Source organism: Aphidius gifuensis, linkage group LG4 (genome assembly GCF_014905175.1).
Source record: "Aphidius gifuensis isolate YNYX2018 linkage group LG4, ASM1490517v1, whole genome shotgun sequence".
Taxonomy (NCBI): domain Eukaryota; kingdom Metazoa; phylum Arthropoda; class Insecta; order Hymenoptera; family Braconidae; genus Aphidius; species Aphidius gifuensis.
Window position 1 is genome coordinate 15,512,107 of NC_057791.1, and position 13,119 is coordinate 15,525,225.

The following is a 13,119-nucleotide window of genomic DNA, read 5'->3' on the forward strand; positions in this document are numbered from 1 at the left end:
TAAAACCTCAAAAAACGAACCTGAAAAAAAAAAAAAATGTGTATTGGAATGTCAAAGGAATGTAGCCAGGTTGGTGTAAACATTTAGTTTGTATATGTGAGTTGAATATATAGGTTGGACTTTGGTGTGTTGTGATCGATCCATAAAAGAGTAGAGGGATGAGAGACGAGAGAGAATTGTTAGAGGGATGAAAATAGTAAAAGGGAACCTCGAGAGAAGAGAACAAGCGAAATGGCGAGGGTTTCATCGTTGGCTCCAGGCTTCTGGCACTGGTGTCTGGTACTGCTGTTGGATACTGCTGGGAGCTTCAATACAAAATGAGACAAAAATATTTTATATATATATTTTTGTCCTTTATTAATCCCTGATTCAGCATATATATATATATCAAATTATTTTAGCAATAAGAAGGGGTTGCGCAGGCAGCAATGTGCAGATGAATATTTTGTATATTACAGACCCGGAGGCACCAAGCATTTTATACGTTGAGCTTGAGCTTTTCAGTGAGACTCGCGTTGCAATCGCGTCAACATTACCCGCACATTTTACCTCAAGTACAACAGTTCTAAATCCCTTTCCCTAAATTTTTCATTTTTTTTTTTATTTTACTTCAAAACTAGGTCATATTCACAATTTTTTGCACAACTTGCTTTTAACTCTTCTATACAAAACAGCCGGTCGTGCAATAGTGCTTTACCTTGCTTCATTTTCAAGTGAATTTTACTTTTTTTTTTTTAAATATTTTCTTTTATTTTTCAATTTTTTTTTTTTTATTTTTCTCTTTTCGTTTTTATTTGTCTTTGATTTTTAACGCATTTATACAGTTAAATTTTTTTTTATCATTTTTATTTATTTTTTTATTGTGATTGAAAGAGTGTGTCTGATTACTGAGACACTTGGATATACTTTTTGGATATTGTCAATTGATATTTATGGAAAAAAAAGGTATTTGTTTATTTTTAAATTTTTAATTTGTTTATTTTTTTTTTTGTGAATGATTTGGTGATGAGGTCATTTTCCAATCTTGTTTAAAACTTATTTAAATATTCATTTTGATGGTTCGTTTTAGTTTTGTATACTAAAATCGCCGTGGGGTTCATATAAAGTTATTAATATTCTCATCAAAGTTTTAGGAACTTACTTTATCGTATACAGTTACAATTTGTGTTAAAGAAAAAGTTTAAATTTAAATAATAAAAAATATATATTTTTAAAATCCGCCAAAGGGTATATTTGATCATTATTATTTCATTCCCGCTTTTATTTTAATGAGTCAATAATGTGTTATTTTGACTTTGATTTTATTATGTCAATTTAAATTTTCTAAATTGACGCAATAAATAATTTAGATGTATTTTATGGAATCAATAGTTCAATGTTGGTTGTATTTTATTTGTCGTTGGCACGCAGCCTAAAAGTTCAGAAACTTGAGAATTGTTTAGCAATTTTTTCATGGACTTTAGGGGTGGATTTTAGAAAGAAAATTTATTAGCAAATGTAAAGCTGGTTTGTGAGTTAACAAACCAACATGGTTTTTTTTTTTTTAAATAATTTTTTTTATTAGTCAATCGGGGCTCATGTGCAGTGTATTTTTTTCATTAAACGCAAATACAAATAAAGCACGTCTTTTTGTGTATTGAAATTATATCTTCATATATTTAACTGTCTCAGATTGAATGCATGTGAAATATATAAACCATCTGGGCTTGTAACACAGCACGTTCATTCGTTAAAATGAAATATGTAATAACTCTTTGTAAATGTCTAGATTCAAGATCTCACAGGATTTCTCTCTTGCAATATAATAGACATGAAAAATGCTATTTTATCGCTATATAAAATGTGAATAAATTTGCTACTTGTATAACTATTGAGATGGAAAATAATTTGGATGATTGTCTGTTACAAAATATTTATTGTTGTATATTGTTGGCTCAATAACAGAAAGGCCTAACTATCAAAAACATTGAAATAAAAATAAAAAAGACCTATCTTCAACTTCATGCTCCATTGCGTTACTTTGAGTGTTTTCGACATGAAAAAAAATTAATATAAAAATGGCTCAGTTCCTAGAGTTGATGTAATAAATTCCCAACTTCACAGATACAAGCTTTTTTTTTTATTTTAAAAATTTTTCAATTGATAATAACAGAGCGGACTAGCTCCCCAGGTTGAAGCTTTTTCCCTTTTATAATTTAAACTTTATTAAATAAATATATTCTTTGAATCTTTGTTATTTTTTATTCAACTTATAAACGCACTTTTTATGTATTTATTATTATTTAAAGTGTTAAAAATTATAAAGCTTGAGTACTGGGCTTTTTTTTTTTTATGATAATTAATAAAAATATTCTAAAAAATACAATGCCCTCTGTGAAGATGGGCCTCTCCACAATTTTATTATAAAAACACAGCAATAACAAGAAGCACGTTTTATTTCAATATCTTAAACACAGACACTTATCTCATTTATTTTTTTTTTCTCGTAAATGCTTGTATAATTTTTGTTAAATGCCGGGAATTTAAAAAAACAAAAAAAAAAAAAGCTCAAGTCGTTCTGTTTGTCAGGTAAAAATATACGTATATACAAAGAATTTTTACAAGAGTCGTTTTTTTATATACCTACTCTTATCTTTTTATTTGTTTTTGGTTATAAAAGACAATGAGTATAATGAGAATGATATAACGAGTATGACTGTCTTTAAAACATCACCAACTTTTCAAACGAAGATTATCTATTTATTTTTCACGAAGATAGTAAGTTTTCAACGGAACAATTGACGACGTATATTTTAAATCTTCATAGAATAAATAAAAAAAAAAAAAGCATAAAGTTTATCGCGAATAATTTTCAAGCAATAAAACGTTTGAACTTTTGACATTTCAAATAAAATTTTTAGCTTGGTATTATATTTTTTTCTTCATTTTTTTCTAGTGCGTTTACACAATCTTATCCTTTTATCAATAATATAATATTATCTGATATGTGATTATTTATTTTTATCAGTAAAAGTGATCATCTAAAAATATATCAAGTCATTTTTCTCGCTGAAGAATTGTGACAATTTTTTCATCCCTCTATTGAATAAAGTATTTCCCATTTTGCATAGAGTGGACAGTCAATATGATAAGGATAATCCTTAGTAGATTTATCGCTTTTATCAAATAAACTCTATAGGATTTTCCTACTTTAATGTGTACATCAACGTTTCTCAAGGGAGCAATGATATTAATGGCATAAGTTTTTATTTTTATTGTGATTACAAGCATATGTGTTTAGAGAATTAATAAAAATAAAATGTACTATTACTAAAAAGCTCCCGAACATAGATATAATGATACATAATAATGAAACACACATAATTTACAATAAAATTAATTTATTATTTATAATTCCTAACGATATATAAAATTACACTGCTTGTTAATGCTGTGTCTATATCAAGCCATAAACACAGAATAAAAAAAAATGCAGTATGGAATCTTTGGGCATTGGATATACATGTGCTGCCTGTCTATAAACTCCTGAGAGACTTATATTTACGACGAAGCTTACATTGCATTAGGGGATTTGTTGAAATGACCGCGAAAAAAAGTCGTAAATATCGAACGTGAGTTCGCAAGAGATATCAGTTTTGCTATAGTCCATATAATAAGAAGCTTTTATTTTTTTTTTTATATTTTCTATCTTACCGATTATTTTTATTATGCATTATATAAAATTAATATTTAATTGTAATTTATTTTTTTTTCTTGTGAAATTTAAATCTTCAATTTGGGATAATTGGAATTAGCCAAATTTTTCTAAACTCGTTGACTTCTTTAAAGTAGGACGTCACTTGAAACCACAAAGGAAATAGTAGCTCAGGCTTAACGCTATGCTTTTCTTGAAATAAAATTCAACTCATGGGTATTTTTTGAGACTTCAAAAGTCAACGTAAAAAAGAAAATAAAAAAAATCGTGATCAAAGTTAATTACAATAAAATTGTTTAACATAAGTAAAATAAAAATGACCTAGGTATTTTCATAGACGTCATAAACATTCTTGTAAATTAGTAGAGATTTTTTAATTATCATATAGTGTATATGTGTGAGTGTACTTGCTTAATCATTTTTTTATTGAGGGTTTTACTTTAACACACTTTTAACAAACTTACGTGACAAAAGTGTGTTTATTTTTTGTTGTATTTATTTTTATTTTTTAAACTTTTTAAATCAGTAAATCTCAGTGTTATTTATTCATGTGTGTTTATGAAGAATATGTATTTATTTTTTGTTTAAGCAAATAATAAAATATCAGGAGGCAAGTGGTGTCGTCAGCCAGGTGACCATTATCTGACATTATCGGATTACTATTTACCTTTATTTGGAATTATTAATAATTTCAACATTGGTGTGTGTTAACACACATAACGCAGCAGGAGTACAATCTTCATAGGGTACATCACACATATGCACACACCACGCAAAATGAAGGGTAAGTTTAAATATTTAATTTTACTATATACGTATATAAATTTAAAATTTAGTATAAGGTAAAGGTTGTCAAGTTCATTGATGCTTACATATACATGACTTGATTTATTTATTTTTAAATTCAAGTAGGGATCATCAATTTTATTTTATTTACAAAATCAATTGCACATTTAAAAAGCTGTCAGTACCATGGCATTTATGCACACATGACAACTGCATCCTGAATTAACTAATTAATTAGACGCATCATAAATTATTATCCAAGCTGTGTAACACGATTTCGATTTTACAACATTGAAATTTTTATACTTTTGTTGAAAAAAGAAAAAGTAATAATATCCATCCATTAAATATTTGACGATTCATTATGGATTATTCTGAAAAATTGGTATTACACTATATCGTCATAAAAATAACGTAACAAAAAGATTTACTATTATTATCGCTATAATTTGAGTAGTTAAATTTAAATTGCTTTGCTAATTATTTTATAGTGAATTTATTATTCAGCATATATATTGCACTCAATTGCTGTCGACAATTTGGAAATAAAATACCCACTTATTGTTGTCTTGCGTTTAATATGAAAAACTCATAAATGCATGCATCGTTTACATAGCAAACAATTTCCTTAAAATTGCTATAAACTTTTTAGCTATAGTTTAGTTTTTGACGGTTGAGTAACTTTTTTTGATCCTTTAAAAAATCATTTCAAGTGCTTGCATGTTGCATAATTACAATTTCAAAAGAACAGTTATGCAAGTGTAATATTGAAGTTGCACAACCAATCAAGTTGAACTAGTGGTTTTTTTTTTATTTTGTATTTCTTTGAAATCATTATGTAATTCTTTAAATTATAATTATTTTTGTTTTTGAATTAACCCACTAAATTCAATCAATAATTTATTATAATCAACTAAATCACCAGTTGACAATTAAAAATTAAATCTATAAATAAAAATAATATTGATAAAGATAAACTTTACCATCGTTTTCGGTGTCACGTAGTGGCGGAGACGACCCGAGTTCAAATATCGGCTGCCCGTCCCACTCCGCCAAAAGACACCATTAGAATACCACGCAGTGCGCAATGCATAGTATTCTTTTTGCTAAAATAAGCTGCAATTATATTTCTAATTTAAACCTTTATTTATTCTTAAATTAATTATAAATAATTATATAATATAAAATACAACTTCAACTCTATCATTTTGTATTTTACTCGTATATTGTTTATTCATTTTTTCTTTCTATTTTCACTGGTGAGACCTACTGTTAAAATATTCAATCGTCAATTTGGCGTATCGTTGAAAATTTTCCAATAAACCGATAATCGAAATCAATCGTGTTTTCAAGTTAATCAAGGATTCTAGTGATTTAATTATCGAACCCTCAATTTAACTTCTATTTTACAGAGTTGATATACGAATTATTGATTATTCATACGATCAATTATCATACGAATATATTAAAATATACATGATCTATAATTAAAGCCTAACCTGCCTCTCATTTGACTAAACTTTTGTTTATTTTTCATTCAACACAATGTATTTTTTTTGAATGTATAAATATTTTGTTTTTCTGACAATAAACAAACTGAAATTTTAAATTAATTTACGATGGTTTTTTTTTGTTTTTAAATTATATATATATCAATTGAAAGTCTTTCATGTAAATTGATTGAGAATTTCCAGAACATTTTAACATAAAAATTGTTCAACAATAATTTTATTTGAAAAAAAAAACTGCTCATTTTGATTGTTTAAATCACCAGCTGTTCTGCCACACAGTTAAAACTTTCCCGATAATTACAAACAGTAAAAAAAAAAAATTGCATATATTTATATATTCAAAGTTCATATACCATGCAAGCTTGCAATTTTTACACATAATGCTAGAATACTTTTTTTTTTTTAGTACAGATTTTCAACTCGTTCTACTTTCCATGAAGCGAATTGGGACTATGATCTTTGTTCATAATAAAATGACTGAGCTTTCTTAGAGAAATGAAAAAAAATAAATTAAAAAGAAATAATTAAAAAAGAAAAAAATAAAATAAATCAAACAAAAGAGATTGAAAAGTTTGCCAGGTGAATTATAAAAGGTCACTGTCATTTTAACCTTTGTTGTTTATCTTCAATAAATATTCAAGTCCATAAAAAAAATAAAAAAATACAATTCATTATAAAATTTCAACTGAAACAATCAACAATTTTATTAATTAATTTATCCAAATGAATTTATTATAACGCTTGTTCCAAATAGAGTTAAACGTTTAAAGAAATTAGAGCAAAAAAAAAAATGCTGTTTTGCCAATTGGAAACTACCCTTTTACTTATGCTTCATGGACATTGAAGAAAATAAACTTTCGGTTATGATTGTACATGTCAGTCATGCGTTTAAAATTATCCAACTTACCATAAATCTTGTAAAAGGAATTGAGGTTTATCGGCAGTTATCTTTTTCAGTTGAACGATCTGTCTGCTTGAAATCATCCCTTACATATACACCCTCAAAAACTTTAAGTTTCTTGTCAAATATTTGCCCCTTGGGTGTGTACAAGGGTAACATAGATCGTTAGATATAATGATTATTTAAACTCCATATAATAACAGCCAATAGTAACAGAAAAATATTTAATTAAAAATTTTTTTTTCAAACGAAATTTGACGATTTATATTTTCATTAGTTTTTGGATATAATTTATGATTTATATATACATTTTCAAGTTGAAAAAATATATTCAAAATATATCTAAATTTATCACAAATGTAATTGATATTATTCACTTGATTGGCTAATAATATTTATCAATAATCTTTCAATAAAAAAATACAAGAAAAAAAAAAAAAAAACGCTGGCAACATTTCAAGAATAAACTCAATAATCAATCATTTATTATTTTCAAAAAGAATATAAAAATAAATCGAAAAAAAATAATAACTGTTGTTTTAGATTTTTAATAAAATAAAGTGTACAGTAAATTTTGATAATTTTTTTCAAGTGAAAATTACATTATGTGATAATAATTCGTTAATTTCAATTAAATTAGCAATACATAGATGTTGATTAAATTTTAGAAGCTGAAAAATAATAAATTAATAATAACAGGTAAATTTTAAGGGTGTCTTTTCCAAGCCACCCAGGAGGTAAGACATTTTGACTCGTTTTTTTTTTGTCAAGTGGTTTCTCCAGTAGACCTAATCCACTTTTCGCAGGATTTCTAGCTGCAGCTAGAATTATTTCGATCGGATTTTCAAATTTTTCGGATTGCGCTCAAAGCAGCAATTATTAACGCACGCGCATGAAAAAAAAATATATATACGTAATTATACCCGCGCTCATAGCTGCAGGTATATATTTTAAATATATATTTATTAATATTTGCGCTCATAGCAGCAATTATTAACGCGCGCGCATGTAAAAAAAATGAACATATATATATATATAATTATACCCGCGCTCATAGCAGCAGGTATACTTTTTATTATTCACTATGATAGGACATTTCTACAGGCTCAAACCACTATGCCACTATCACTAATTGTGATAGGACATTTCTAGGCCTTAATCACTATGCCACTATCACTTACTATCATTATTTCACACTTCACTATTTCACTATACAATATATAATATTATTGAAAATATTAAAATCTTTAAAATCATATTACAATCATAATATTATTGAAAACCCATAAAATCATAATATTAAATCTTGAAACTGAAATCATAAAAACTAAAAATCATAATATTAACATCTTGAAAACCTGAAATCATAAAAACCTGAAACAAAATCATAATAAAATGAAAACCTGAAATCAAATGAAACAAAAAAATCATAATATTAACATCTTGAAAAACCTGAAATCATAAAAATTCTGAAACAAAAAAAAATCATAATATTAACATCTTGAAAAACCTGAAATCATAAAAAAACCTGAAAAAAATAAATAATTGAAACATACTTGAAAAAATTGTGTAAAATCCTGAAAAAATCATAATATTCATTGAAAACTGATCATAAAAATTGACAAATCAATAAAATCTGAAAATAAACTGAATCTGAAATCATAAAAAAACCTGAAACAGAAAAAAAACCTGAAACATACTTGAAAATTTTATTATTGTTTTTGGAAACGTGCATTCAATATCAAATAAAAAAAATACATCGCGAATGGAAAATAGGGTGATAATTTATCTATTATAAATTTTCACGATAGATAATAATTCCTAATCACCCTTGTCTACTCTGTTTGAGATAGACAAGGTCGATTCATTTTGACTTTTACACTACGACTATATTTAATTTAGCATTAAAATTGAATATATAATTATTGTAATAATCAGTCAAAATAAATCTATACATAAAATAATGGAACGACAAGAAGCTTCAAAAAATATAGCAACAATTTTTTGAAACTTCAAGGATATTGAAGCATTTTTCCGGGATGGGTTAAAAATTACAACTAGTCAATCATGATCTAGAGGAACTTACCTTATGCCAGTAAACAGCCAAGAAGAAGTCGTCCAGGTAGTCTCCAATAATCCAAATAAATTCCATCACATCCTCTCAGCAAACAGCCATGAAAAAGTCGTCTAGGTAGTCTCCAATAATCCACATAAATTTTATCACATCCTCTCAGCGAAGCCATGAAGAAATTGTCAAGGTAGTCTCCAATAATCCAAAAATAACAACGGCACGCATAGTCTCCAATAATCCAATTAATCCCAAATCAGCAACTGGCACTTTTTACACTTATATTCACTTTATCACTTATCATTTTTATTATATCACTTTAATTAATTTCAATTACAGATTTCTTTTTTTGTAATGAATCACTAGCACTTGCACTTTCACTTTTTTTTTTTTTATAATCACGAGTCAATCTACACGTGGTCGTTTTAAAAATTTCTAACCAAATTTAACAGACGAAAAAATTCGATACGATGTTCACTCCGCGAAAACTAAAACGAACCAACAAAAATCTAAGAAACTATTTTACTATTTTAAACTTGTACTTTTTTTTTAACACCGAGCAACCACGAGGTAATTTAAAATATTTCTAACCACGAATTTACCGGACGGAAAATTTTAGAATGATATTAACCCGACGAAACCAAAGAAGAACTGACTAAAAATCGTTTGGGAGGCCCTTTATATATCCTAGACAATCCTAGACAATCCTAGACAAAAACTAGAAGTCCTAGAGGTCGCTTATTCTAGGAATTACCGAGTAATTCTGGGAATTACTGTCTAGTTCGCCCTCTGCAGATCAGCCATTGGCTAACGCCAGGAAAAATTTTCGAAAAATGTTTCCCACCGCATGACTCACGTCCGGGTGAGAAAGAAAATGTTACGTGGATGCCACGTGGTCGAACGAAAAAAAAAAAAAAAAAAACACGTGTCAAAGAAATTTTAATTATATTTTACTGAATTTTAAAAATTTTTATAAGAAAAAAAATATAAAATTAATAAGAATAATTTTCTAATTAAAATTTTGACTGATGAGCTTTTTTTTTTTTTTATTTTCTTTTGTAGTTATACTTGAGTCATCAAATATTTTTCATACGTTTATAAAACGTATTTAAAACGTATATAAAACAACATTAAAATAAATTTCGAAAAATGATTAAAAAAATAATAAAATACTTAAAGTATCGTTAAAATATAATTTGAGGGATGAACATAATATTTTGAGAGATGTATTTTGAAAATATCACTATTTTATAGTCAAGTAAATTATCTTTGATAAAAGTCAATAATTTGATTTTTAATTTTAATATATTTAAAGACAGTATAAATTATCAAATACAATAAATTAAAAAATTTAAAAACTGCTTTCTTAAAATTTATATAAATTACCATTATAGACGAATTATTTGGTCCTAATACGATTCTTCTAACTTTATTACTTTGCAAGATATGATCATTTTTTAAAAAACGCGAGTGAATTCAATACTATAGGCTTCGCCTACGTAAAAGAATTTTAACTCTTAAAAAAAGCTCTTTTCAACAGTTGCAATCATTTATTTTTATTACCATAATACGTATATAATTTACATAAAAAAAAAAATTCAAATTACCAATTTCTAATAAACATTTCGATGGATTGTAATTTACGCTTACCACTGTACAAGCATGATAATTTTTATTGAATTTTTTGCTGCTCATTGTGGTAGATTTGTATACATAGAGTATGTGAATAATTTATCGGTGATTATTGTGTAAGCCACTATGGCAAATTGTATTTTCATGCTGTTTAAAATTGCTGTGGAAGAATATATTTTAAAATATTCATTCAATTATTTGTTCACAAATACTTGTGCTATTTTTTTTTCTCATGAAAATAGAGCTCATAGATTAATTTACAATATTCATACTCGAAATGTTCGTTCAAAAAAACATAAATTATTACTGCTAGAAATTTTATTTACATTTTCATATATATATTTTTCTTTTGAGGAAAGTAAATATGTTTTTTTTTTTTTTTTCGTGGCTTACCAATAAATTCAAAGTAAAGTTAATAGAAAAAAGTATTAAAGAAAAATGTTAAGGTAAAAATACTCGCTAAGGTTATTAACTATTTTTGATGGATTATTACATGGTTCTACGACCAAAAAAGTTTCTCTTATTTCATCTTTTTTAGTCGTCAATACTTTTAGACGATAAGCAATTCTACGCCATAAATGGAAATCTTGCCCTGATGGTAATAAATAAAAATGAAAAAATAAATAAAAAAATTGAAATGCTGAGCCAAAAAAGAAAGAGGAAAAAAAAATTCAAAAGATTGAGAAAGTAGTTTTTCAAGTATATGTAATTTTTTGCAAAAGACTTTTTTTAATTTTATTTTTTTTGTTGTTATTTGGCACAAAAAAAAATTAAAAATATATTTAGGTTATTCCAATAATATAATTTTCTGGCAAATGAGAATAATATTGAATAAAAAAATTTATTATATTCAATTGATTTTTATTTTAATTGGAGTGAATTTATTTTTGGAAAAACTGTTAAATTATTACTACTTGATTTTTGCATATAAATTTTGGACAAATGTGACATTAGCGTAGAAAAATTCAGTGAATTTATAAGACATTATCTTGAATTATAATTAACGAGATTTATGAAATTCTCTGACGTCAAATAACCGCAATTTTCTTGAGTGGAAATACTATTTTTGAATTTAATTTTTCATGTATTATAATAGAAACAATTTTGAGTAGAATAAGTATTTATAAAACAATTTAAAAATAATATTTTGGAGGGAACTAGAGAATCGAAATAATTAAGATTACATTGAACTTGTTCAAATATTTATTTAGAAGATTTGTTTCTCTTAAAATTGTACTGTCATGATGACATTTATACTTGTCTCTGTTGTCAACGTCAATTCAACATCTTGATTTATCACTTTTCATATTTTTTTAAATAATAAAAGTATATCCATTTATTATGATGGACATAAATTTAGATATTTATTTTTATTATACAGTGTTTTATTTTGCAAATATAAATCGATAAACAATGATTCAAAGTCAAGTAAATATAAAAAAAAAAAATTTTAAAATTTATTAAACATAGGTAAATTATTTATTTATAAATTGAATAATAAATTGAAACAAATAGACATGAATTATTTGTATTATTTTCTTTTACATCGTTTTTTCAAGTCACTCTGTCACTTTAATATTTTGACACTTGGAATTGTCTTTATTCATTTGGGAAAACAATTTTAAAAAAAGTTACAGCTTATTTTGACAAGAAAAAATAATTGAAATTGATGATAATGTCAATTGATATATAAATAAAAATATTATTTCCGTTAAAAATATTCAATTTAACTTTAAAAAAAAATTAAAATTGACTTGATAATCCAAAATTTATTTTTCTATTTAAATTTTTTATAAATCGAAATAGCTTTTTTTTTTTTTGTAATTTATTGATCAAATAGCAATGATTTATTAAATCTTCCCCAATGGATTAAATAAATAAATAAAACCACTAATCAAATGTTATATTCATAAAAAAAAAACCACAATTTTTTTATTGTTTCGTAAGTTAATTTATTATGGTAGAAAAAAAAGAAAATAAGCCTTTTTTATAGACGAAGGGTTACTAAGCTTGAAGTCGTGGTGTCACTTGTTTTATGTAATCAAATTGAAGCCAAAAAAAAATTTACATAATCATATAAAATCAATGCACACATAGCCACAAAATTATTCAACTATAAATTTGTAAATTTCATATAGAACAAAGTTTTGTTAATCAACGAAACAAACAATTTGTATTGTCGAAATAATTGAATATTTCGAATTGCAAATTTTAATTTTAACATATTTCTATTTCGAAACTTTTGCAGTAATAATTTATGAATAACGTGAATGTTTTATTATAGTATCTTCAAAGTCATTCAAAAAAGAAAACTACTTCTTAGTTTAAAAATTTAAAAAAATAATAAAAAATTCCATGTGCTAACAAAGTATTTGAACATGAACCAAAGTGTAATTTGCTCAAGGCAATTTGCAAATAAAACTCTATCAAAGTGTTCACATTGTGCAATTATCATTTTGTATGTTCTTTTATATATATTCGTTTGTATGTACATTATTTAACATAGTTTTATTTATTTAATTATACT

The 13,119-nt window shown here is 25.6% G+C and overlaps 1 protein-coding gene across 1 annotated transcript in view; it reads left to right on the forward strand.

The window, feature by feature from the left end:
* Positions 1-500: 500 nt before the first annotated feature.
* Positions 501-13,119, forward strand: part of LOC122855201 — a 52,095-nt gene continuing 39,476 nt past the window's right edge. The window contains exons 1-2 of the mRNA XM_044156392.1: positions 501-945; positions 4,284-4,478. Coding sequence (XP_044012327.1) covers positions 4,454-4,478 — 25 coding nt within the window. The 5' untranslated portion in view covers positions 501-945; positions 4,284-4,453. The remainder of the gene's footprint in view (positions 946-4,283; positions 4,479-13,119) is intronic.